Below are 27,398 nucleotides of genomic sequence, written 5' to 3'. Positions count from 1 at the left end.
CATGGCCACATGGCCCAGCAAAGACCAAAAGGGTGCCCCACAGTGGCGGCAGGGCCAGCCTCAGGCCCATCTTCCCTGAGGAGTCTGCACCAGGCACCGGGACTGGGCACCTCGAAAACCCAGGCCAGTGTCTGTGGCTCTGCTCAGAGTGCCCGGGGATGCTGGGGGTCCGGGAGAGAGTCCCTGCGCCAAGGCCGCACCCACAGCCCCCAGAAGGGCACTGCCGGTGTGGGAGCCCCTACCACCTCCCCATGGTGACCTGAGGACTTCCACAGATATGGGGGTCAGGAGGATCACGAGGAAATAAGGCTTCTTGGGGACAACTATCTGAGCCCCAGGAGGTGCCACAGGGAGGGCTCCATTCTTCCAGCAGTCCCTGTGGGTAGCAGGACCTCAGGGTCCCACCAGAAGTCAGGCTGCGGTCCACAGGTCCCAGAGCACCCCCTGTCCCCCCACCCCCACCCCCCGGCAGGCCAGGTGGGCAACTGAGGACAAAGCAAAGGCAGCAGCATCTATTTATTGGACGATTGCAGGTTCTCTCCTAGTGAGACAGAGTGCACGGCTTCATTCAGGTTATCTGCACATTCCAGCAAGTCTGGGGGGCACAGGGGAGGAACCACAATGAGAGCCACAAATGTATGGGGAAAATGTACTATAAACCGTTGTTTACATTTTTGGTTAAAGAAAGAAAACTTCCTAATTGACATCCCACTCATAAGGAGAAGTGGGAAAGAAAAGAATTTGGTTTAATCTGGTGTCTGTGTATCTTCTCATTTTGTATGTACAGTTCATTGGGCACTGCTGCTGTCCGCCAGCAGAATACCTTAAAGTAAAAACAGGTATCAGGGAGGAAAAGTATTAACAAAAGGAAGCTCAGAAAGTCGGCTTCAGGAGGGCGGGCGGCTCAGTAGAAGCAGACCGTGTGCAGGAAGGCTCGGCCGCTCTTCTCCTCGAATTCCTGTAGCAGCTCGTCGATCTCGTTCTCCATGTCCTCTGTGTGCTGAATCTGGGGGGAGGCACAGGCCGCCTGAGCGGGTGCGGAGGTGGGCGATGGCCCTGGGAGTTTGGGGGGGGGGGGTGCCGGGCACCCAGCCGCCCGTGCCCCGACCCAGTGCTGACCTGTGCTCTGGAGACTCGCTGGCACCCACCCCCGCGGGGGCCTGAGAACAGAGGGTTCGGGCAGTCCCCGGCCTCCGCCTGCTGTAGCCCACCCGGGAAGGGGCCGGGCTCTGACCCCAGGAGGCCTGCCCACTGATGTCCCAAGTACACGGACTGGGGACCTTCGCCGCCTCCGCTGTCCCCATTCTGTAAAGGCTCGGTCGCTTGCCCAAAGCCAGCCCGTGCTCTGCAGCGGTGGCATCACGTGCACGGCAGGGTGTTGGGACATCTGTGGCTTCCCCCCCCCCCCCCCCCCCGGCTGCCACTATGGTCCCTCCCAGTTGTGAGAGCCAGAGCTGTTAGCAGAGAAGGCCAGACGTCCCCTGGTGGAGACCCTTCCTGGAAGAAATAGGTGCTGCTGGCGGACGGCCCAAGGGTGGCCCGGGGCCGGCGCGGGCCGCACGGTGGCCGAGGCCACTCACCGGCCCAAGCCTCGGCCTGTAAGCAGCGCCTCTCTGACACGAAGAGACCCCCTGTACCTCGCCTCTCGTCGGGTGACCCGAATGGAAAGCGCACGCGCAGCTTCTGGGCCATGCGCTCCCCTTCAGCCCTTTGTCTCGCACGATGGCTATGCTGGGAACAGAGGCTGGCTGTGTGGAACAAGACACCAGGGCCTGGGCCCTCACAGCAAAACAGTCCGGGCCTGCCTGTCTCTGGCTTCTTGGTTAAGCCACACGTTTCCCTCATTTCGACCACTCCTAGCCAGCTGACCTAAACGTAGAGCTTGTGGGCAGAGGACAGGACGAGGCGCATGGGTTTCTGCTTGGGTCAGTCCTTTTGTCACATCTGAGAGGGAAGGTCTTGCTCTGAGCACAGCTGCACGGTGGCTGCAAAAGTCCCTGGGGTTTTCCACTCGAGGGAGGTTTGCCCAGGGCCGCTCGGGCGGGCCAAGGATTGACAGACAGGTCCCTAGGGTCAAGAGAGGAGGACCCACTGCGTCCACAGAGCTCTGACGGCACCTCTGAGGGCCCCAGGCTCCCTTCGACGTCAGCCGGGTTTCGGCAGACGGGTCTTGGTGGGCACGCACGGCCATCTCCGCGGAAGCCGGACGTGGAGCAGGGCACCGCGCCTCCATCAACCCAACGAGAGGCACAGAGGCAAGTTCTTAAGCCAGAGCCGTGTGGTCGATCCACAGATCTGTGGGCGCCTCTGCACCTACTTTAACATTTGAAAATAACCCGAACGTGAATCCGAATCACGTGATAGCCGCTTTCCTGGTAAAACCCGTGTGTCAGGAGAAGGTGGCCCTGGTCAAGTCCCTCTGGCAGAGACTGCTCCTTGGGGCCCTGGGTCAGGCAGACCTGGGCTCCTGGGCCAGAGCAGGGGACAGGAGGGCACAGGGTACTCACACACTGGCACAGCTCGCAGATGAGGAACGCCCCCAGCGTGGCCTCTTCGTGGTTATCCTGGATGTCCACGTTGATCACGTGCACCGGCTGGCAGGTCTCCTGCTCTCTGGAGTTCAGATCTAACAGGGACGAGACACAGCGGTCAGAGGCTTCAGAACCAGAGTGTGAGGGGGCCGACGCGCTCCCTGCCTCTGGCCCCTGGGTAACAAGCCAGGCCCGAGCACTTGCACGCCAGACATGGGGTGACCCAAGGAGACCCGGCGACGGTCATCCTCAACGAGCTGGCCACGTGGTCCCACTCGCCGAGCACCAGGCCCCTGGTTCCTCTGCTTCGCACATGCTCGGCACGTGCCCGAAAGACTTAAAACCCGCACCGTGCCGTCGGCCGACACACAGGTGGGTCTGCTCTGACGAACGCGGCCACCCGAAGGCCACCACCTCCCGCCCCCACCCCCACCCTCGGCACGCAGGCTGGGGGCCGAGGAGGAGGGAGGGCCCCATCCACCCCACCACGGCCTTGACCGCTCTCCCCTGCCCACAGGAGCCACAGGAACCCCGCGCCACGCCCCGGGCCGGGAAGCGCGAGCCGGGCGCGGGGCAGCCTGGCCGTCCGGGGACCGGCTCTGCTTCACAGCCAGGGGCGCCCCCGAGGCCGTGACGGGCAGACGGCCAGCAGGCGTGCGGCGCGCCCAGCCTGCATCCTTACCCTCCACCACCTGGTCGTACACCCTCTCTTCGCAGGTGAGGATCAGATCGAACAGGTCTCTGCAGTTCTGGAACCTTTCTGGCCGGGGCTTGATTCTCTTGTTTCTGTCCAACATATGTAAAATGCCGTTCTGCGTATAGCTAAGCGCCGGAGTCAAGGAAGCTTAAAGACTTGTAGTAAAGCTGGGAGCGCCTACAGCCCAGCCCAGCACCTCGGCGTCTGCGACAGCAGAGCTGCCGGACCCCTTCCTGGCAGGTGCATCAGAGCCACGGAGGGGCTGAGGCCGTTTTAGGGTGGACCAGGCCAGTCCCTGGAGTCCTGCGGAAGACAAGCCGGGCGGGGGACGCGCTTGCCCTACACCCGGCAGCCCTTCAGACCAACCTTTTCTAGAGAGCAGAGACCTAGTGTCTACAACCTGCTTTTTGACTCATCCCCCGGCAACTCTGTAATCACTCACACTGAGCACAGCCCTTCAGCAAAGACAAAGCCAGTCCCAGGTCTGGCTCAGTTGCTGCAGTTTAAAAAAAAAAAAGAAAAGTCTGGAAACCCACCAGAGAAAGGGAAGCATGGAGGAGGCTGGGGGGTGGGGGGAAGCAGGGGGCCGACTGAAAATAGAAGGTGGTCCAGGCCCCGCAGGAGGGGCAAGCACCTCACGTGGGACCCTCGAGACAGGGCCACACCCGACCCAACCCAGTGACCCCAGGGTTAGGGTTCACCACCTCAAGAGACAGGGACAAAGTCCCCAAAGATGAGGTCCGTGGTTATCACTAAAGGGCATTCCAGACAGCTGGGAATAAGCATCTTTAATTCTGTTTACGAGACAGATTAGCTGCTGGAGGACTTCTGAGTGATACATCTTAGGGCTCCCCCAGATCTTAAGTTAGGGCGATTTAATCTCCTATTACTCAAAATACATTTCCTACCTCTTTGGATAATGGAAAGAGCTTCTAGAACATCTGTGAGTGGCCCGTGTCGAGTTTTACATTGAAAAGACACCCGTCAGCTGCCAGACCACCGAACCCCCGTGTCGCCCCTGGGCTGGGCCCGCAGCCCCTCCTGCCCCCCCCCCCCCCCCCCAGCCGGCTGTGCTGCCACTCGGAGGCCTTTCAGCACCCGGCCCTTCACACGCTCGGCACCGAAGTCCAGCATAAAGAAACGGCTTCGGGAAGGCCCACCCGCTGGTGCAGGGCGGACAGAGGCGGCTCAGGCGACCGGGGCGGCCCGTGGTCGCGCCCCCCCGCACCCCTGCCGGCAGGATGAAGACCACGGCGCCCGACCGTGTCCCGTGTGTCCTCAGACACACACCTGTCTCGGGCGAGGCCGAGGCTTGAGGCTCCCGGCCCCTGGGGACAGGTGGCCACCAGGTGCTCGGGGAAGGCCCCTCATTGGGGCCTGCAGCGCTCAGGCCTCGTGAAGCCGTTCCTCCTTTGCTTCGGCCTCAATTACTTACAGAGAAGAGGAACAGATGAAATGATTCCTGTAAGGAGAAAAATGCCTCGTTCGGGGATCAAACCCTAACCTTCATTAGTGTCCAAGGGAAGAGTGACGGTGGCCTTTCTGGACCGTCTCCTGGCAAACACCAGAGATGCAAGGCCGGGTTGGGCAGGAGCCTCTGAAGACTGACCACAAACCCACCTGCTTCTCCAAGTCACAGTGGCCCGGGACAGGGACAGAGACAGGATGTGGAGGAGCAGAGAGAGGCCCCGCCGAAAAACTTATCTGGGCACAGCGAGGCCAAAGCAGAGGTCAGCAGAGGGCCCTGCTTCTGGAAGGAGGCAGCACCGTCAGACCCCCCATGACACACGGTTCTCCTGTGGCTGGCAGCGACGGGGGCCCGGAAGCGGCCACCAGCTTAGTAAGGGGCCGGCCAACTCCCAGAGGCAGGAAGGCATCTCCAAGGATGGGACAGCAGCAGGCCAGAGTCTCGCCCTCAGAAGGGACGAGCTCCCTTGTCCAGCTGGGGAACGGGTTCCCGGGGGGATGGGGACATGGGACGTGGCATGCGGGCTGCCACTCTCCCCAGCACCCTGACCAGAAGCGTCCTGGGATAAATGGGGAGGCTCCTAATGAAGCTTCTGCCTCCAAGTGAACCCCGAGATCTTTCCAGAAGGCCAAGTTGCTGGGGATGAAGCCGGTTACGCCCTCTCGCTCTTGTGGCACAATGCGGACCCGCAGCGAGGTTCCCACCTGCCGAGCAGCGTGGTGTGACGCGAGAAGCCACCGCGCACTCCCGGCTGACAGACGGCCTTGTCGCCTCACTCCTGGCCTTCAGAAGGCAGTTGTCTTCACCGCTCTCACCTGCAACAGGTGAAGGCAGCAGGTTCCCCGCCCCCCCCTGCCTTCCCCCCGGGGAAGGACCTGGTGTTCTGGTCACATCACAGGAAGTACAAAAGGAAGGGTCGTCTTCAAACACTCTGGGGTCTCAACTAGCAGACGACTTAGACCTCGCCAGCACCAGCCCATAGCACGTGCTCAGAGCTGTTACGTAAACCTCAGCAAGCAGGCCAAACGAGACTCAGGGGAAGCCCATGGGATACAGGATGGGAGACTGTCCCCAGAAAGAGAGCAAGGCGATGAGGGAAGGAACAGGGAAGCCACGATAACTCGTCTTCTCTGCAAAGTTGAAATGCGCATGGCAAAACACTGCAGAGACCACACCAAGCCCGGAGGGAGCCCCGGGGGCCTGGGGCCAGCCTTGCCTCAAGGGGCCGCCCTTTGAGGGATCTAGGCTCTCCCTGAGAGCAGAGCCACACGGCTCTCGTTCTGATTCAAAGCAACTTTTCCAATGCTAGGTTTAACCTAAAGAGGTTCAGCCGAACTCTTTTCTCTCTCCAGTGATTTCCCAAAGACGAGGGCTTCCACAGCCATTTTGTGGATGTGTACCCTGGGCCCCCCGAGTTAGACCCTCACAGCCCCAGGGGAAGCACAACTTGCTGTCCCGTGAGGAGGGTGAGGGAGGAGATGGAGGGAGCCAGGGACTGCCACAGAGCAAGGCCTGTGCCCCTTGGAGCACCTGCGGAACCTTGGCTCAAACAGAGAGGTTTCCATGAAGGACGGAGGGAAGGCGGGGGTTTACGCTAAAGACAAGGGACAGGAGACGAGCCATCTGCAGAGCTCGCACAGGAAAGGCGCCGCAGGAGCACGAGGGCCTGACGCTCGCTCACCAAGGCCACAGACTTCCCAGGGGAGCCTCACGCTCCACACCCTCACCAGGCTGCCACCAGGCACCAGCGTCCCTGCTCCCCAGCCGAACAGAGGCTCTTGCCAAGGATGGGGAAGCACAGCCCAAGCCTCGTTTCCCCACAAATGTCACCAACCAAATGTAATCAAGACAAACCCTGGTGAGAGGCGGGGCATGCTGGCCCCACAGTGCCCGTGGATCCCAGAGGCTAGCAACCAGGCCAAGTCAGAACCTTCACCTTGGGGCGGGGGGGGGGGGGGGGGGGGGCGGGGCCTGGGCCAGTATACCCAGGCAGGGGTGCACTGGGCTCCCCTTCCACCCCCCGTGGGGGTTAGCACACCCCAGGCGGCTGGATCAGGCCCTGGTTCCACTGCTCAGGCTGTGTTAACAAAGGATGCCCCGCTGAGACGATGGGTGACCAGACCCCTGTTAACACCTGCTCCGGTCCCCAACACTACCATACTTAGTTCAGGTCTTTCCACTTGCTGGCCTTGGATGTAAACCCAAACCCTCCATAGTTAAGGCTCCCCAAGCGTGGGCCACACCTAGAGAACCTGCTCATCTTTTTAAACCCTGCATCTAGGGTTGATTATATGCAAACATAAGATACGGAGCAAGAATTTTCAAGTGGGGACCCAAGTCCTCTCTGGGGAAAGACCCTCAAGGGCAGCTCAGCTCAGAAATGCCCAAGCACCGCACCTCCCCCCCCCCCCACCTCAGGGTCTGGGCCACCACAGGTGCTCAGCATGGGGGTGGGTGACGGTGAGGAAAAGGCCCACCGCCTGGCTGAGCCCAGGTCCATGCTCCCAAGCCGGAAGACAGCCAGCCATGCCCCAGTAGAGGACTGGGGCTTCTGAAAACCCCCTGAAAGGCACGGGGACAGAGCACAGTGTTAAAGTCAGCAGGGCCATGCTTCCAGGAAGCGCAGGGTACTATCCCGACCCCAAATCCACCACGAGGGACAACTCCCTGGCCCAGGAAGTTAGAACTCCCAGTCGGCAGCCCTCTTCTCTGCTGCCCTCAAGAACCCCCTGGGCACCCCTCCTGCCCCCAGGGACTTTCCTTTGGAGTGTGTGACCTGTCAGAAGTGGGGAGAGGCGTCCGGGCGCCCCCACCGTGCAGCTGGAGCCTCTCAGGTGCCTGCTCCCCTCAACGCACCTAGGGAACAGGCAGGGAATGAGCCTCCCCACCCATCTCAGAGAGCATTCAAGAGCTCAGTTCAAATTCAGGATTATGTGGTGGCATTTCTGCCTTCAACTTCAAATCAGCACCAACTGAGGCCTGTGGCCAGCGGGGTCTCGCATTTGCTGAATGCACGGGCTGGTGCCCTCCCTGCCCCGGGAGCCACAGTGACGTGGCTGTCAGCCTCACACACCCAGGGCCAGACGCCGCAGGGTTTCCCTGGATCCTAGATAACGTTAGAACAAAACCTCCAGGGTTTAGTTTAAGGCCTCATTCAAAACACAAACCCAAGAGCCGAAGCAGGTCAGGAGCACTTCTGTCTCTGTGGGGAGCCCTCAGGGTAACTTAATGTTCAATGACCATGTCCACAAACAGAATACTGAGCACCGGGTCCTGCAGACACACAGGTGGCAACGGGGGGCTGTACACACAGCACCCCCCAGAGAACACAGCTCCCAAGAACCCACCAGGAGAGGTCACTGGCACTGTTCTTAGGAACAGGTGTTACTTACGTGAAAGATAAAGAAAACGAGAACAGGCCTCTGGGGTAGCACATTCTGAGTGCGGGGACCAGAGGCCTCCCGGGAGGCCCAACCTGCAACCCCACAGTGCAAATGCGCTAAGTGGGGACACGGGACAGCAGGGCACACGGCAGGTGCACCAAAGCGGAGGCGCCCACAAGGCTCAGAATCCCGCAGCCGCGGCAGGGTCGCCCTTGCTGGGCTCAACCAGCAGAGCGCGTGGAGAGACCTGCGTCAGTAGTCACACTGAGTGTGCCAGCCATTTACGCCTGGCTCCCGGGGCACACGAGTCAGAGCGTCCCTGAGTACAGCTGGCACCTGCCAGGCGAGCTCACCCGGCACACACGGGCCGCCGCAGCCCAGGGGCACCAATGGCCTCCCCACAACTCACTGGGGAAGTTTCCAGTTCGGGGGGGGGGGGGGGGTGCGGCTCACATCCTGTCGGTTTACTCAGCGCAGAAGGATGCCGTCGGAACTACCCTGACACTCGGCTTCTGGAGCGGCTGCCACCCCACACCTGGCCACGGTGGCCCTGCACAAAGAGGCAGCAGACACTACGGAGGGAAGGGTTACATCCTCTTGTTTCTTCAAAGGAAACACCCCCTTTAAAGGGGGCTTACAAAATGCAGCACTGGCATGACAATTCTTCCATCCTGCGGGCCACGCCACCTCCTCAGAAACCTGGAGGTGGGGGCAGTGAGGTCACTGACCCCCCCCCAGGCTGCTCCCGGCTTTAGCGAACGCGTGGGCCTCACCCCTGGCCATCTAGAGTCGGCTTCAAGTGAACAGATGACAAAGGTCCACCATAACACGCTGTCCAGCATGATTAAACTTTAGCGCTTCGTAGGAAGCTTTTACGTAATAAAGAGATGACAGGGGCGCCTAGGTCAGTCGGTTGAGCGTCCAACTCTTGGTTTCAGCTCAGGTCATGATCTCACAGTTCGTCAGATCAAGCCCTACGTCAGGCTCTGCACTGCCAGCACAGAGCCTGCTTGGGATTCCCTCTCTGCCCCTCCCTGCTTGCCTTCTCTCTCTCTCTCAATAAATACACAGGAGAGAAGAGAAGAGAAGAGAAGAGAAGAGAAGAGAAGAGAAGAGAAGAGAAGAGAAGAGGACGAGACGAGACCACTTGTCCAAACAGGTTAAACCACCACATCCGCTTAAATCTGAGGAAGTTCAGAAAACAAATTTAAATAACTTGGCCAGATAAATAAAATTACAGTGGGAAAAATATCTTCAGTCTTTGTGAGTGTGTGTGTTTTAACAGTAGGCTCCAAGCCCTACGAGGGGCCGGACCCTGTGACCCGAGATGGAGTCACATGCTCCACCGACCCAGCCGGCCAGGCACAGACACATACCTACCCCCAGCTGCTTAATTTTATACACATTTCAACCTCAGCGCAAAAAGCTGAGCCCTAGGATGGAGCATTTTAGTGGAAGTTAACTTACTTTTTGAACCTTTTTTAAGAAAAAGTTTTAAAATTATGAATTAGACTATCATCACGTCTGGTTTACATAAATGGTTCCAAACTGGACTAAATCCCAGGTGTGCTGTGGAGACAGGAGGGCTGAGCCCAGCAGCACGAACAGCAGACACCCTGCTCTCTGGGCCGCCTGCGTTGACCACCTACATCCGTGACACGCGGGGCTTTGCCATCAGAAGGCAGCGTCCCACAGGCTGAGCAAGGGCTGTTACTCTCGACGGCCGACACTTCTGTGAATGAGCACAAGGAGAAGTAAAACGATCCCTCTTCCTCACTGAAACTCTAGTTATTTAGTGAGCTAAGAAAAAAATAGTTGAGGGTGGCTGGGTGGCTCAGTCGGTGGAGCGTCCGACTTGGGCTCAGATAACGAGCTCACGGTTTGGGAGTTCAGGCCCCGCGTTGGGCTTGCCGCAGGCAGGGCAGAGCCTGGATGCGCTCTCTCCCTCTCTCAAAAACAAACAAACAAAAAAAAACCCTTAAAAAAACCCCTTGTTTTATCACAAAATTTAAGAATCCCAGAAGAAAAAAGCCCAAAGCAGGAACAGGACACGATGAGTAGACAAAGCCCACGGTGGTCACCGAGCTGAAACCGCCCCCACCCCCGTTGAGCACTCAGCTTCTATAGCGTCGAAACGTCTGCCGAGGGGGGAGGCCAGTGTTCACTGCACAGCTGCGCACCTGCCCCCAGCAGGGCTCCTCGTGGGGATCGAGAGCAGCCGGGTCCACAGGCCTCGAAGAAAACAGCCAGCGGGGAAAACAGCCGTGGCCACGGGACAGCCGACGGCGAGGTTCACCGCCAGCAGAGAAGCAAGCTGTGCAGAGGCCTCTGGAGAGAAAGGCCTCGCTGAGCGTCCCCCGCCAACTGGGACGCGCCCAGAACTGCACGCAACAAGGCCCGGTGGGGATGCTTTTCCCAGACTTGGAAATCTTACTCTGGAGGGTAATGGTGATGCCCAGCATGCTCGGAGCGGGGCCGGGACAGGGACGCATCGGGGAAAGGCGGACAGGATTCCAAAGCTTCCAGGTGACCTGCAATCCAGGGGGCCATCCCGGCAGGACACGCCGCTCAGACCTGCTCAGAGGCCGGGGCAGGGAGCAGGCCCTCCTCGAGGGTGCCGATGGCAGCTGCTGCCTGCCCTTCGGGATGTGTCCTCAGAGCCACCCTGATGAAGTCCCTTGTTTTAGAGGCCACACGCCCACTGGGAGCCCCTCTCGGACAGAGGGCCCGGGCATCTGCCGACGACAGCTTGGGCAGCTGGAAGACCCGGTGGGGCCTCAGGCCCTGCGTGTGCATGAGCCCCCCTGCCGCACAGCTCCAGCTAGTGGTCAGTACCAAGGTGGGCGCCGCTGGACCGGTGCCTGCGCTCGGGGCTCCCTCAGGGGGCACTCCACCCCCAAGGCTGGTGGGAAAGCCAGACTGATGCCGCAGGGACCCCCGTCTGCTGCTCAGCCTGGCTGTCTCCCTGGAGCCCTCCCCGACCCCGCACTTCCTCCTGGTCAAGGCCCGGGCAGGCTCCCCAGCCCGGGGAAGAGGCCCGTTCCCGTGTGCCCATCCGGCCCCCGCCCCCCCCCCCCCCATCCGAGCTCGTGGTGGCTCACCTGGATTCCCACTGTCCAGCACTGGCTACGTGCCACGGGCCACACCATCTCGGAGTTTCGATTCAGGGGAGAAAGGCCAAAGGGAACCACACGCAGGAATCACGGAGCACGCCAAGTGCTACCACGCTCAGGACTAAGAGGAAAGGCCCCAGGAGAGGAGCACACGTGGGAACCCAGACCACCCCTCACCCACACGGATACAGGAGACACCCCGAGCCCATGTTCTCAGGGCAAAGCACTGAAGCAGCACGAAGCAAGGGGTTTCTTGTGGCTGCTCCTCAGCCAGCAGGTTATCAGGCTGGAGTGGGACACGGCGGCCTCCCTGGGCCCCCGGGGTCTGGTCCCCACGGGCCTCACAGTGACCTACCGCACCTGGCGGTTCTGACTGTCCCCCTTCCTCCCCATCCTGTGAGGAAGAAAAGCCAGCCGGAGAGGGTGCGCCCAGTGCTTTGGGGGAAAGGGCAGGTTTGGGGCGTCTTCAAAAGCATTCAAACAGCCTGTCAGCCGTCAGAGGGAGGACTGAGAACGGTGGGCAGGGGAGCCTCTGCCAGAGCCCTCTCCACACTTCGGGGAGAGGGAGAAAGGTAAGCTTTAAGCATGGGGTCTTCGGGAAGGGCCGTAGGGAGCACTGGGACCCTGGGACCATACTCAGAACCACCACATCAAAAGCTTTTGAGTTGGGACTTCTTTCATATGAAGAAATTCAACTCGGAAATCAGAGCGGTTTTTCCAGAGCATACAGGCTGCACAAATGAGAACCTGGGAACCCCCGGAGGAAATGTCAAAGTCAGCTCCCGAGCCACCAGCATCCAACCTAACTGCTGCCCCAACACGAGGCTCGGCGGCCAGTTCAGGCCAGTCTACAATGTCCTCTGACCACCCTTGAGTTTATACGCCCGGCATCAGCAAATCACCTCCCGCAGGCTGGGGAGACCAGGCCTGCCCCCAGCCCCGGGTGAGCTCTGGAAGCAGCGGGCGAGGTCAGTGTTGGCTCTGTCACGCCCAGACACGCAAGCGACCCCTGGCAGCTACCCCAGCCGAGGTGGCACACACTCTCCGACACGGTGGTGGCTGTTCCGGCTCCTCATCTGTAAACTTCAAGCACGAGTGCTTTTCTAAGACCTGAAAGCTTAGATACCAGCAACGCTAGATCAGAGTTTCTCTAGAAATCAGTGTTTGGCTTAAGAAGTAGATGTTTGTTAAACAAACACTGTTTTCAAAAACTACTTAAAAACTACTTTAAAAAGCTGCCAACCAGCATGAAATGAGACAAGGTGCAACGCAGCAGAAGCGAAGAGAGCCTCGGCGCGCCTCGAGCGCAGCGAGCCAGGGGGCAGCCAGGGACCACCAGCCAGGTGAGCGCGCTCACCCGACAGTGGAGCCGGGCCCGGGGCAGGCACGAGAAAGCTCTGGCTGGAGCTGCGGGAACCGTTCCCGCGACGGGACCGGCAGGCGGGCACCCCCCCTCCTCCCCACCGGGCTCAGCTGAGCTGGACACAGGAGCCCGAGGAGACCCAGACCACAAGCTTCTGGAAAAGGGTAGAGGCCCTGTCACACGGCAACAGGGCCTCAGGGAGGACAGACCCCCTCTTGAGCTCCCGTGTCCACCGACCTCGGACCCGAGACAGAGGTCAGGAGGCTGTGGGGATTTACGATCTTAGAGATCATTTTTATTTTCACCTTTTACCCCAAGACAAGTACACAGTAAAGAACGGGGTATACAGTGGCCTCTGGAACCACATGGGGGGCGCGGTGAGGGGTGCTCCCTGCAGGCAAATATTCAGGTGTAACTCGGGACCCTCCAAGAACTTAACTACTAACAGTCCGCTTCTGACCAGAAGCCTTACTGGGAACACAGTCAATCAACACATATTTTGTATGTATCATATACTGTATTCTTAGAACAAAGGAGCTAGAGAAAAATTTAAGAAAATCACAAGGCAGAGAAAATACACTTACAGCACCGTACTGTATTTATCGAGAAAAATCTGCGCACCAGTGGACCTGGGCAATTTCAACTCATGCTGTTTGGGGTCAACTGTACACGTGAATTAACCCAAGGCCTAAAAGACAGTGCAAATGAGGATGAAAAGGAACAAATGGTTAAAAAAAAGCTAACCCCAGAAGGTAATTACAACAGACGGAGAAAAATGAGAAGAATATGGAGGATCCAGGATCCAGGGAGTGAGAGCTCTATTTGCATTTCAAACCCATGTTTAGGGGGCAACTGGTCTCCAGTTAAAAACGTCATTGAGGATATTTAGAGCCACACACTGACTTGCTTTTAAAGACAAGTGATTGGAAGTGATTTTGTAGTTCACAAAGCATGTAGCTACTCAAAGGTTTTAAACAGGCACTAATTTGAACGCACGAAACTCTCAGGCCCGAGGAGGACACCGCAGCCCTCCCCTCCACCGGGTCCAGTGATCCGCTATTGTCGCAGAAGTTACTTCCGGTTCAGGAAAGGTGCTCCAGGCAGGCCCAGGGCTCTTCACCGCAGCCACCCCCCCCCCCCCCAAGGAAATGCCGTGGGGGCAAGTGCGAGCCGAGCCTCCAAGCCTGCCCCACTCCAGCCCTGGAGCCGTGCTCAAGCCCACAGGGCGAAACACTAACTTTAAAGCTGCTCCATATTCAAAATAACTCCAGGGCAAAGGAAGACAAAACTTAAGGTTAAAAGAGGGGAAAAAAAAAAAATCATGTCTAAAAATGGACAGTTGGATACACGCTCCACGAGCCTCGAGGACATGCTGAGGGGCGGAGCCCGTTACAAAAGGGCACAAGGCCCAGGACTCCACTTGGATGAAGCGTCTGGACAGAAGGTAGCCGGTGGGTGACAGGGGCGGGGGACGCTGTGGGGGGGGGGGGGGGGGTGAAAACGGTCCACGATTACCGCGGTGATGGTTGCACGGCCCCATGAAGTACACGAAGGCCCACAAGACCGTGAGCTTCGTGTGCTGCATGGATTCTCTGACCACAAAACTCTTCTGTTTTTGACTTGACTCCCAGTACTATTGGTAGATAATTCCCACAGGAAACTGGGGACCAGACCAGTCCAGCTTTATGGACTAGTTTAGGGTTAGCCGAACAAGGTCTGTATCCCACCTCACGCCCCTGCCCTGCTGCACCTCCCACGGCAGGTCCGACAGGGACAGCAGACCAGGGCTTGGCCGCTCAAGCGTCACCGGGAGCCACAGGCAAGAGGCCCCCAACCCCTCGAGGCCCACCCTGCTCAGAAAAAAACCACCTACCTATAAAGTGCTTTCACACTAGCAGGCCTGCCGGCCAAAACTTAGCGAGAGCCCCGCGCTCAGCACTGCGTCCTGACTCTGCCTCAGGAGCGCTGTGCACGCACACCCGTAGGGCGCCCGACCCATGCCACTGGGCCACTCGGCCTCACCTCCCAGCTCTGCTCACCATGTGCCATTTTTCTCCTGTCCAGTCATTCTCTCTCTTGAAAATCCGAGCATGTACTGAATGTGGTGTTTTATCTGTGGGTTACATCCTAAAACACCTTCCAGCTCTCCACAGCAGGTTCTAAACGTCACTTCCGTAAGAGCCCTGGCAGTCTAGGCTACAGATCTGGCTTTTTAGCTCTTATCTGCGCACAAAAGCCAATGGGGGAAGCAACCAAAGCGGCAGGCCCCCTGCAGCTGGAAGTGCCCCATTACCGGCCAAGTATCCCCTCCCATGTTATCAGGGCACCTCCCAAGCCCGGTGTCTAACCCCAACACACAGCTGATCCTCCGCCATCGCCTCCTTCCCTGTTCCCCTCATGCACGAAGACTGACGCCCCTGTCCTGAGTCTTGCCAGTGTCCACGGGGAACCCCTGGATCACGTGTCCCTCCTTTACTGGCCAAGGGCTGTACTTGGGCGAGCTAACCAACTACAACCCCCTTCCTAAAGGACAGAGATCCCACCCGAGAGAAGTGACTAATAAATCGACAAACGTGTCCCTCCCAGAGCCTCACGAGGGGCAATCAAAAGGGGAGGTCTGTGAAGATGACCTTCCCACGCAGGGTCTCAGGAGGCAAATAGTGCAGTGACAGTTGGAACAGCCACGTCCCTCCCAGCCACACCCTCCCCACGATGCAGCAAAGGCACACACGTGTGGCTGTCTCCTGGACTGGATGCTTTGTGGAGAGACTGTGCCTCTGTACAAAGTCAGCCTACAAAGGAGATTCTGAATTCTGAGCAGCTGGTCTCTGCTCTTTCATTCAGAACTGCCAGGACATCACATCAACCCTCCTACTCCAAACCCTCTCATTCTGGTCTTTTTAAAATGTGGTTACGTGCTGCCTGTTCCTAGAAACAGGAGGATCATGGTCAACTCCACGGTCAGAAGGCCTAATTTGTAATGATTAAGGGAGTACGGACAAATAAATATTCTCTGATTTCATTTCCCTCCTGAACATGAGAGTTTTAAAGATGAATGGTGCCAGCTGAAGAATAATCTTCAAAAACAGAGTCTCAAGATAAGCCTAACGACACATGGAGAGTTTATAACAAGCTACAAAAGCCTGGACTTAAGGTCAAAGGTTTTTCCAGGGTAAAGGGGCTGTGGTCAACACTTCTCTGCAAGACTTAAGACCAGCTCTCCAGGCAAGGGAGAAGTTCAGGGAGAAAGCCTTCCTGAGATGCTGCTCTCGGTGAGCCAGAGCCCAGCCTTCTTTCTTGGCCCAAGGACACAAGCAGAGCACGTCGCTGCGATGCAGGGACCGGGGCACGGCTCACTGGACATCCTCGGGGTCTCTTCCCAGAGCCGGCTCTGGGCTTCTGAGAAAGGGGGCACGCAGGACTTCCCAGGAAGACGCCGGGTCCACTGCACCACGTGTCCTGGACTCCTGGGAGCGGTGCGTCACAGGTGACCACCATCCACAGCGACTCACGGACAGCCCCACGTGCCAGGCTATGGCACCGTGGCCTCAGTGCCCTCCGAGAACGTTCTCATTGTAGGTGAGGAAGGAGAGCACAGGGGGCAGACGGAACAACCGTCAGGGTCCAGTTTTACACTTTGCTAGAATGACATGTGGAGCCACACTCCAGCTAACTAATTAATCTACAGATTTACAAAAAACATTTATAGTTTATTAAAAATCGTAAGAGCACCAACACGAGGACAAAGTTCTCCGTCTGGTGTTTACATTCCTTGCACTTGGGACATGTCTGGGCTCCATCCTGAAAACTGTAAATCACTCACCGTAACGAGGCAGGCCCCGAAGTTTTAAAGCAGCGCAGGGTGATCATGAAGCGCCCTGGACGAAAGCCAGGCAACAATGATCTTAACCACTGCACAGCCGGAGGTCACGTTCATAAAACCGATTTAAAAAATACCTTTTCTGGGGCGCCTGGGTGGCTTGGTCGGTTAAGCTTCCGACTTCAGCTCAGGTCATGATCTCACGGTCTGTGAGTTCGAGCCCCGCGTCGGGCTCTGTGCTGACAGCTCAGAGCCTGGAGCCTGTTTCAGATTCTGTGTTTCCCTCTCTCTCTGCTCCTCCCCCGTTCATGCTCTGTCTCTCTCTGTCTCAAAAATAAAATAAAACGTTAAAAAAAATTAAAAAAAAAAAAATAATAAAAAAAAATAAAAAATACCTTTTCTTTCACATGAGTCTTAAGTAGCAGACCCTGTCTGTTCTGCCTCTTCTTGGAATGAAATAAAGTTCTCTCCGGTTATTTGCTTCTGACGTGCTTCCCTCGGTAGCAAACCTGGCCCTCCTACTAACCTGACCCCGTGGAAACGTGGCAGAGATGTGTGAAGCGGCCTGTCTACAGACGCATCGGTGCACGCCGCGCTCACACGTGCGCGCGCGCACGCACACCCACGCACACGCCTACCTACCTGCAGAGGACAGCAGTGGGCAGCCCTGCAGTGAGAAAAGCAACTTAACCCTGTGGTTTCCGCTTTCCTCATCTAAGCTGTTCTGCTTAACGTTAAATCGGAACTTCCCTCGACTCTGTCAAGGTGCGCTCCACGCTTCCATCCGCACACCCTACGTGTCCGCTTCCGCACCACGCGGGGGGAGACTCCACGCACCCCACGGAGGCGGCCACTACGTGCCCACCTCACGACGCCCCTAAACCGGAGGTCGGAGTGACGTACACGTCACCGATTACACCTGCCAGAGACCAGCACGTGGGGCGTGTAAAGGGGCGGCCCACTGGGATACAGTTCTTTGTCCTTCCTAAGGAGATCATTGTACATCTGGTCGTATGTAGTTTTGAAATCATAAACATTCGGCTTGTCCGGTGCTGGTCCTGGGAGCTTCACGTGGGTTCCTGTTCCAAAGGACCGGACACTGAATCCCCGTTTGCTGAAAGACACGGAAGGAGAGAGAATCACAGTCGGATTAAGACACAAACCTCTCAAACTAAGGGATATGACACGGGAAACAGAGTGACTGCCGATGCTACAGAACACGCTTTTACATCTGTAACTTCTGGCGTCGTATGCACAAACCGTCAGCAATCCTGCAGCATGCTGCGCGAATCTGGACGAAACCCACCCGGACGGAAGACGGAGGGTCTCAACCCAGTTACAAGGTGGCGTCTGAGCACCACAGCTGTATACCACGTCCCCCTAGAAACTTTCTGACCCTCAGGGGCCTGCCAGACACGCAGGGTCAGAGAAGATTTCTTCTGGAACATTCCTGATGCCTGACCACTACCCTGACCTCTGTAGAGGGCTCAGGTTCACAGGACCTCTATCTCCTGACTCCTGAGAGGCGCCCATGGACTTAACCGCACACTCTACCACGGGGAGTGCCACGCGTCCCGTCCCCAGCATCTTGTGGTGTGGGGCTTGCCGGGAAACCAGAACCGAGAGCCCAGGGGCGGCCGGCAGCACCGTGTCGGCTGTGAGGGCCGAGAACAGATAGTCCCCGAGTGGTGGAGACTCTTGTAACCTGGATCAAAGATAAGGAAAGGGACGAGCGTGTCTCCTAACCAACCGGGGGATGTACGCGAAGCGCAGCCCCTGTGACAACCCACACGGGGACAGAGGTCCTCTCACAATAAACATCAGAGGTATGAGGGCCCACGACGCTCTGTCACCACCGATAACCACTCTCGGGTCTGTGGCGGTCACGTGTAAAAGTCAGTCGGCATAGAACTTGAAAGCTTCCAAACTCACGGTGAGTAAAAGTAAAAAGTTTAAGTGTTAAAAGCGCCTCAATAAATGGGACTTCTCATCATAGCTGTCTATCTGTAAACTATTACCTTCTGCATCTGAAGGGACTTCCCCAGCTGCAGGCCTCGGGAGAGCACGTGTGTTTCCCACATCCTTCGCGCAAGCCCCGCCTGGCAAGAAGGGTCTCGGGCTTTTCTAGAAGTTGGGCTATTCGACTATGTCTGGAGATATTTTTGTTCGTTTACAACTGGGAGGTGCTACCGGTATCTAGGTAGCAGGGAGGCCGCTAAGCCTCCGACAGGGGACAGGACAGTCCTCCAGGCCAGAATGTCAACAGGGCCGCGGCTAAGCATGCCCTGATATGGAGGAGGAGACAGATAACCCAGAGGAGCAGGGCACAGGCATGAAAGTTACAGGAAGGAAACGGCTTCATCTCACTCGTCACAAGACAGACGCATCAGACGAAGGACGGGGAGTCTGCTCAGGGGTTAGCGCTCTCCCACTGCCACGTCAGCGCCACGCAGTGAGGACGTGGTCCCTCTTGCTTGCCGCCGTGCCCCTGGCACCTACAGTACCCGACGGACGGCGAACGAACAGCAGTTTTACACGGGAGAAAAACCTCAGACGGCGCTGCTGCAAGGACTTGTGAGCCTCTGGACAGGGCACCGACATCCGTCAAGCACAAACCGCCCACCCTCTCCAACGTACACACTTCCCTCTGGAAGTCCGTCCTGCGGGCTACGGGCACACATCCGCTAACGGCCCGCAGGACACTCCCCGCAACCCTGACGAGAACCAGCCCGTGTCCCTCCACGCAGCGGGACACGACTGCCGCTGTGAAAAGGGCGAAGGGTGCCACCCACACAAAATCTGGTGCAATTGTTCACAGAAAAATCAAAGAGTGGAAACATGCCCAACTGTGGTGGCACAGGGGCCTGGGAGGGGCTGTGTCCCCAAGGGAAGAGAAGCCTCAACAGCCGGTACCTACTCGGGGCATCAAGCTGGAACAGGGGTGGCCTGGGTGGCTCTGTCGGTTAAGTGTCTGACTTCAGCTCAGGTCACGATCTCAAGATCATGAGTTCAAGCCCCGCATCAGGCTCTGTGCTGACAGCCTGGAGCCTGCTTCACATTCTGTGTCTCCCTCTCTCTCTGCCCCTCCGCCACTCACACTGTCTCTCACCTCACCCGAGTCCTGGGAGTTTGGCAAGGGTGGAGTCACCTGCCTGCGTCCCTAGAAGTCCAGTCCGAGCTGTGCAAGCAGGTCCCCAGGACATCGCCCACGACAGAGAACACGATGATCAGCAAACCAAGGCCCACACGTACCCGAACCGTTAAAACCCTAAAGACAACCAACATTTCCGACACTTAACCACAACACACCCTGTGCTGTGACCAGAGAGTGACCGGCACGGACACACAGACACCTCTACTCGTGTGCCCTGAGGAGGTACACGCAGACCGTCTTCACCCCAAATCCGAACCCGACTCCTAGCTAGTTCAGATCACGTAGGATCAAGTACTTCCTGCCAGATCACCGACACGCCCACGATGAAGGTCACCTCAACAGCCGACAGAGACAAGCTGCTACCCAGGCGCCAGCCACCTGCTGATCTCCGAGCAAGGAAGGTCCATGGTCACCTGCTTCCGTGCGGGTCCCATTCCCCTGAAGAGGGTCCTGAGCGAGCAGGTCGTGGCCACAGAGCCCTGGAGGACACACAGAGGTGAGCCCGAATCTGCCAGGAACTGCCCGCAACAAGCAGCCTGCTGTTTCAGCACGGAGCCACTTCCCCCGAAGTGTCCTCAGGATGCCCCAGCGGCTTAGAGCCTGATGCGACGTGGAAAATGCACATCACTGAAGGAAAGAGGGAGGGATTCCTGAGACCAACCCTGGCCAGTGGCATAACCCCCCTTGTTGGTGTGCGAACCCATGCCAAGCCTCAAGTCTCCTGTGAGTTTACCCTGTGGCTCCCGGAAAGGCAGGCTCCCGGAAGCGTCACAAGTATCCGGGACGCGGGTAAGCCAGCTCCACCGACCCCTCACCAGTGTCCGGGGGCGCTGGGCCGCTCACATCCCCAGCATCTGCTGGCCCGGGCACCGCATCTCTAGCCGGCAAGGGAAAGGACGGAGGTGTGCGATGAAACCACATCAGCCACAGAAACAAGACCCCCGAGGGCACAACTCAAGTTTCAAAAGATGAAAAACCACCACCACTTCCAATGGCAGGTGTATCATTCCATCTTGATGCAACAATGTTTCCTGGAGCTTACTGTGCACTGGGGAGACAGCAGTGATGAAAACAGACCCAAATCTCTCTTCTCAGACGGTCAGGAGGTCAGGAGGCGGGCGGAGGGACGACAAAGCAGGTGAAACAGTCAGTGCACACCACAGACAGGCCAGCGAGAGGACGGCGGTGGAGAAAGCTGTGGGGCAGGAGCAGAGGGGAGCGGGGGGAGCGGGAAGACAGGGCACCTCAAAGATCTTCACATCCTAGCCCGCGATGCAGAGACCCTGGACCGGACCCCAGGGTGCTCCAGGCAGGCCACCTGAAAGCTGCCCACTGAGTTCCCAGGAGGTTCCAACCAGAGGCCCCCCGGTGCGGGGACTCCCGTCCCCCATCCTGCTGGGGCCGCCACCTGGCAGGCCCACCTATCTCTTCTACCCATCTTCCATCACAGGGGGGTTCGAGGTTTGCATTAGGTGTCCAAATGGAACATTTTCCACTTTTGTCTGTCCACAGCCGTGAAAGTAGATACCCTAGGCTTCCGAGGGGGTGACTGCAGGATCCCCAAAGGGCCAGGTGGGACTCTGAGTGGAGGAAGCCAGCCCCCACTGGGAACAGCCTGGGGCCCATCCTCCACACCCTCCCCGACTTTCTGAAATGGCAATCCAGCGTATTTTGGAACAAAATGAAATGCGGCTTGGTCTTCCCCCAACAGAATGTTCCCAAGTGGCAAAAAGACTAACTGGCAACAGAAGCCCCCTTTCTTCTCAGCTGATGCAAGTGACAGAGGAGCCCATCTTGTGCTGTGACAACACTGCGGTGTGACAATGACCTTACATAAGAGAACTGAACGCTATAAAAACATTCCTGACAACCAAGCAGCTTCATCTCAAGGACCAACTATTTTGCATGTTAAACTACCCTTTATCAAATGTCTTCCCAAGTATCAAAAAACCTATCACAAAGAACCTATCAAAGAAAATGTTAAATTTTGGGAAACAAATTGTTTCAATTATCATCCCATGACTAAAGGTAAAATAATGATGTTAAAATGAATACCAAAAAGGATCATAAGCTAACATCCAAGTTTTCTACAGTATGGTTATTAATCTAATTTCAAGCATTACTGTGGCTACGACTGGAACCCTAGACCCACCGCCAACCTTCTGAAGGCACACCCTGTGTCTAAGTAGGGCGCGAGGCACGCACGGGCCCAGGTCACCTTCACGCAGGCACATCACTCACTGCTCACCGGCCCGACGTCTAGTATGTGATGACCTCGTATGTACAGAACACAAATCAACTGCTCACAAGCATCGCACCTGAATGCCTGCCTGCAGTGTCACAGCGCGAAGACTGCAAGATGAGCTCTTCTGGAACGTTAACACTCCAGGAAGATTCGTCATCGTCTGCTAAATGTTGGCTGAAAACATATTCCGGTAAATATTTTCTAGGGTTTACACCTTACTCTCACCGTCCCCCAAGGTCGACGACAAAACTGAACGGCTAAGCGTGAGACCACCGTGCCAGGCCTGCGACGAGTGAGCCATCACGTTTAGCCCCCGCATCAGCACCCCTTCTCGGGTGTTCCTCCCTCCACAGCTGCTTTTCCTCAACCCCGGCTTCTGGCAGGCCACCTTGCTCTGCTGGTTCCTGTCAGCCTCTCCTGTCCCTGCCCACCCACGCCGCGCGGTGCCAGCAGAGCTGACCCTCGAGACCTGGTACTTCAGACGGTCCAGCGACAACTGACCACCGATGTGCTGCTTTCCTGCTCCAACACTAACTGGCCCTAAACAAGAATGTGTTCCTCATAGATGGGAGCCTGCCGAACTATTCCCCGCTCTGGGCTCCTCCTGTTTTCATCTATAAAAGATTGAAGATGATCCTTTATGCAGGGAAGAATATTTTGGCTCTGAGAGTGGTTACCAGGCTTGGTCTACCCTGTTCTGAACCCATGTTTGTATTCAAACAAAAATCTACGTTCCTCCATCACCCTCACTTCAGTTCTGCCTCCTGAAGACAAAAAACAACGCAGTCCCTTAAAATCTATGAAGGCACATGTGTTCCCCTGGAGGCACCTCCCTCTTTAAGTTCATTTATTTATTTTGAGAGAGAACATGTGCACGTAAGTAGGTGGGGGGCTGGTGTGGGGAGAGAATCCCAAGCAGGTTCCACGCAGAGCCCCACACAGGGCTCAATCCCACGAACCATGAGATCACGACCTGAGCTGAAATCCAGAGTCAGACTTAACCAACTGAGCCACCAGGCGCCCCATCCTCTGCCATAAAGATGTGATTTCAAATCCTTTCACCCTCCCAAATGGTTTCCATTCAAGTGTGCTCAGAACCAAAATATCAAAAGATACAGCCAGAGAGGCTGCATAGCTGACTATCCCTCCCTGGTAAAGGACAAGAGACTACTGGAAATGAGGATTTAGCACAACTGGGTGTGCTGTTATGGTATAAACACAGGCAGCCTGAGACTCGGTCCCATCTGGGAGAGGATGTCTAATTGCCCCTGTCCCAGGGTGGCCGGAGGCCCACATGATCCAGTCATGACACTAAGACTTGGCTGCCTCACCCCAAATCAGAAAACCACAGGACCTCAGCCAATTCCATTGTCCTCCCCTCAGCCGGGACCCCTCTTCAGCCCATGATTTTCCCATCTAGAGTCTCGGTTTATACCCAGAGGCCCTCGTGTCCAAATCCCTGCTGTCACTCGTGAGCCAGGGCTTCCTGCGCTGGGTTCCATCTCCTCACCTGTATTAAGTGTGGACCTCCTAATGGTTACGAGGATGAAATCAAATGGCATTAGAAAGCGCTTGGCAGAGAGGAGCTCAAGAGATTGACCCCCACCTGGTTTCCTTCACATCTGCAGCCTCTCTGCTCATCCTCCCCAAATCACACTGCCTTTCACTAAAAGCAAATTGAGAACTCAGTTCAGCAATATATAAAAGTCTGTCCTTAAAATCGGTCTTGAATGGCTACCATCAGAGAGCTTCCTAAAAATCAACACGGCCCTTAGGGTGCCTGGGTGGCTCAGTTGGCGAAGTGTCCGACTCTTGGTTTCGGCTTAGGTCACGATCTCACGGTTTGTGAGTCTGAGCCCCGCGTCACGCTCTGTGCCAACAATGAGCTGTCTGCTTGGCATTTCTCTCCCTCTCTGCTCCTCCCTGGCTTGCACTCGCGTACATGCGCTCGTGCTCTCTGAAAAAATAAACAGACGAAAATTTTTAAAAATCAACATGGCCACCGACATCTAGGAGACAGCTTGGAACAAAAAATAAATTAATTGACCCCAAAGGGCAATCTCAGTCTACAGGGCACAAAGAACAGAAGCCTCTGTGGAAACACTCCTAAAAACCTAAAGCGCTCCCAGGACTGGTATCTGAAACGAGTTAGTCTCAAAGGATCAAAAATGATCACCCCAGGGAACACTGTGACTAAAAATGCCAACATTTATTACCACTAATATTTGACCTGTCAAAAATAGTCAAAACTGATTTTCAATAGGGCAAAAATAAAGAATAAAATAAAATAGGGTTTCACTAATAAAACTACCTACTGTGCAGGTTCAACTCACTGCATTCCTTTTGATACTATGCCGTCTCAGGTGGTTGTAACTGAGCTGCAGTTTTCCTTTCTCACTTATCACGCCATTTTCCTAGGCTTTCACAAATGCCCCCTTTATAGGCCCTGACGTTCATAAGCTCTAAGGCGGTAACAAAACCACCACATCAATTTCTTAAAGATGCTTTTAAAACCTGTAAATAATCTAAACAGAAAACCACAAATAATTGTCAAAAGTGAAAATGGCATGAAAAGTTGGTTCATCTCAATAGCAATTTTAAAACCAAAGGAAGGGGGAGATCCTCTTTTGCCCCAGCAGCATGAAAAAATGAAATACCCAAATTGAGAAACTGGGAATTCTCTAACAGGTACTTTTCTGGGAGACAGTCTGGCAAAATATATGAAAACGTACAATATGCATATCTTTTGACTTAGCAATTCTATCCCTAGGAATTCATGCCAAGGAAATCAGAAAACTGTGCAAAGATATTCATACGGCACAAGGATGTTGACGTTTTAAGACTGAAAGACAGAAAACAGCCCCAGTGTCTCCTAATGAGGAACTGGCTACAAAATTAATTGCTGCACAGAATTCCTCTGGATTACGGTGTCCTGATTTTGTAACCACTGCCATGACTCAATGTGGATACAGGTATTCAAATTCAGTACATCAAAACAAGAACCGAAATCAAACATTATGTGAAATTACCAAACAACATTTTAATCTCTTAGGCGTCTGTGCACACAGAAACTTCCAGAAGGTGGTACACGGAAAGGGTCCTTTGAGTCATCGCCATCGTCTCCATCTTCTCTGTATCTTTTACAATGAGAACTTTGTTTGCACAAACACTACTTTCTAACAAAGAAATACATTCCCCAAATGTAAGTATTTTAGACCCTAAAGATTCATGTCTAAATTAATGTCACATTCACATTAATAACACCGGTTACCTAAACTTACCTCCTTGTATCCTCATTCTGAATCTCTTTTTGAGTAAAATTTTAACAGTAAAACAGGTAAAAACACACATAAGAATTCCTTCTTGGTGATTATTCGGAGGGGCTCTTCTGCACCCCGATTTCCAGGGGAAACAGGAGACGCAGTGCTGAGCCGCTACCGCCGCTTTGAACTAAACAAGGGCGCGTCGTCTTGTGATGACCGTCTCAGGGAAGTTATCAGACAGGCAAGACTTTTGGAACTGGTTTCGTTAACAAAGTTGCTTTAGGTAACTAAAAAAACATTTTCCTTTTGTTACATTTCATCTCAACTTTGTTATGCAGATCACCGCCCAGAACCAGCAGGATGAGGTGGTCTCCAAATAATGCGTTCTTAGAACTCAGGACATTAAATTTTATTTTCCTTGAGGAATCTTCCAGGAATGTTAACCTTACATTCTTTTGCTCAAACTCACCAAACATTTAATGACTCTGAACTTAATTCTAGCACATTCCTGGTTTTAAAACAAGTTCGCAGTTTTACAGGTTGTAGTTTAAAAACCACCTTCACAATGAATTGTTAGGTTCAAAGCATCCCATGCTCTAACAAAAAACATTAAGCGAATACTGTGGGCTGTGTGGCATAGATTAGAAAAAATTAAACTTCTAAATAGCAGATCCTGGACACCTGACACTCCTACCTTCGTTAAGAAACGGGAGAAGGTGCAGGATATTCTAAGTTTTCCAAGTTACTGGGGAGAGTTAAAGTTGCACTGTGAGAACTACGAGCAGGCACTGTTGTTATCCCTTGTGGAAACTTCCGGGAGAAAAGGCGGTTTCAACTTTGCTTTACTACCAAAGTTGACGTGTATACCAAACTTTAACTGTAATGTGAGAGATCAAGTTCACGTTTTAACAAGTGATTTTGAACGAAAAAAATTACCAAGCGGGAATAAACTTTTATTAAATACATACAACGCCACGATCACAAAAGAGAGTGCTGACACGTCCATTACAAGCGCACAAAAAGCGAATTCACGTGGAGTGCAGAAATTACTGACTGGAGGCTTTGGGGAGAGGGGCATTTTTTGGCATAAGACTCGAAAATGCAGTCGGGGCAAAAATACAAATACATAAAATTAACAAAATAGGCGGTTTTTTTTTTTTTTTTTTTTCCTTAAGCCTTCCTTTATCCTGAGGTTACGTTGTGTACGTTTTCCAGATCTGATAAATGACGACACCCCCTGGAGAAGGTCGTCAGGACACTACCATCTCCTAGACCCTCACCTGGACTTGGCACTTACCGCCCCACCGATGAAAATCTTACAGAAGACCGGCTATTTTCAGATGCACAAACATACGTGCAAAGTGGATGCAACAGCATCAAGCATCTGGGTTTACCGGGAGCTTGGAGGTTTGCGCGAACGGGAACCTCTGGGCTCAGAACCTGAATTCTCCCGCGACGCTAGGAAACCTGTGGGGGTACCGCGCGGACCAACGAGCCTCGTCGACTCCTCGCTGCGCTCGGCCCCGAAGCCAACGAGCCCGGCGCGGCCCACCCGGCGTCCTTCGGCGGCCGCCGCGCACCGCCTGCCCGGCCGCCGGCGTCGGGCCTGCGGGACCGGGGATTGGGGCCGCCGCCCAGCACCGGCCGGGAACCGGGGCCGGGACCGCCGCCGCCCAGCACAGGCAGCGCAGGGCGCGCGAGGCCGGAGAAACAGCCTGTCGGCCGGCATCGGACAGGGCGCGCTAGGCCAGGGCGGAGGCCCTAACTACCTGAGGATGTTGTGCGCCTCCATGCTCCGGTTCTGGTTGCTCGAGCACACCACCGCCACCCGCAGCGGCGACGACGGCATAGCGGCGGCCGCACCGACCGCGACGCGCCGGCTCCGGGACTCCCACCCAGCCGCGGAGCTTCCGCGCGAGCAAGATGGCGGCCGCGGCGCCCGGAAGTCATGACGCCAAGGCGGCGGCGCCGCGACGTAACGCGTCGAGACGCGCGGCGCGGGCGGGCGGCGCCCCAGCGGCGTTTCGCGCGGGCCCTCGGCGCCCGGCCAGGCGAGGAGGAGGCCCCGCCCCCGGGCGCCGGGCCTCCGGCGGGCGCTCCGCTGCTCCGGGCGTGTGCGGCCGCGGCCCGCGGCCCTCGGCCCTCGCAGGGGCTGCCTTAGGGCCCCCCGGGAGCCTCGCGCTGGCGTCCTACGTCACAAAAACCCGCCGCCGTCGCCGGCAGTGTCGCCCCTGACGCCCCGGACGTCCCGCCGCCGCCGTCGTCGTCGAGAGTGACGCGCCCGCCGCGACAGCGGCTGGGGTCGGTTGTGCGCGTTGTCCCCGGCCTGCCGGACCGCGGGCTCTCGCTCCTGCCGCCGGA

The 27,398-nt window shown here is 56.0% G+C and overlaps 1 protein-coding gene and 1 long non-coding RNA gene across 2 annotated transcripts; both read right to left on the bottom strand.

The window, feature by feature from the left end:
- Positions 1-501: 501 nt before the first annotated feature.
- On the bottom strand, positions 502-26,986 carry SSU72 (SSU72 homolog, RNA polymerase II CTD phosphatase). Its single transcript, XM_060621926.2, has 5 exons — positions 26,807-26,986; positions 17,346-17,489; positions 3,214-3,353; positions 2,508-2,626; positions 502-1,006 (listed from the first exon to the last, which is right to left on the bottom strand). Exons 1-5 carry the CDS (start codon positions 26,884-26,886, stop codon positions 905-907), a joined length of 585 nt encoding a protein of 194 aa, XP_060477909.1. The 5' UTR covers positions 26,887-26,986; the 3' UTR covers positions 502-904.
- On the bottom strand, positions 15,702-17,339 carry LOC144617313 (uncharacterized). The gene is made up of 2 exons (XR_013557733.2): positions 16,771-17,339; positions 15,702-16,512 (listed from the first exon to the last, which is right to left on the bottom strand). It is a non-coding gene; the product is annotated as an uncharacterized LOC144617313 (long non-coding RNA).
- Positions 26,987-27,398: the final 412 nt, after the last annotated feature.

Source organism: Panthera onca, chromosome C1 (genome assembly GCF_046562875.1).
Source record: "Panthera onca isolate mPanOnc1 chromosome C1, mPanOnc1 haplotype 2, whole genome shotgun sequence".
In the NCBI taxonomy this organism is placed as follows: domain Eukaryota; kingdom Metazoa; phylum Chordata; class Mammalia; order Carnivora; family Felidae; genus Panthera; species Panthera onca.
The sequence above is the reverse complement of the archived record's forward strand: the minus strand, read 5'-3'. Positions and strand labels throughout refer to the sequence as shown.

What these genes read in the sequence shown, in the direction of transcription:
- SSU72 (XM_060621926.2), bottom strand. Translation starts at nt 26,886, where the DNA reads ATGCCGTCGTCGCCGCTGCGGGTGGCGGTGGTGTGCTCGAGCAACCAG. An exon ending in CTTAGGAAGGACAAAGAACT is followed by an intron (nt 3,354 to 17,345) that starts GTATCCCAGTGG and finishes TCCGGCGCTTAG; the next exon opens with CTATACGCAGAACGGCATTT. An exon ending in GTACGACCAGGTGGTGGAGG is followed by an intron (nt 2,627 to 3,213) that starts GTAAGGATGCAG and finishes CGTCCCTGTTAG; the next exon opens with ATCTGAACTCCAGAGAGCAG.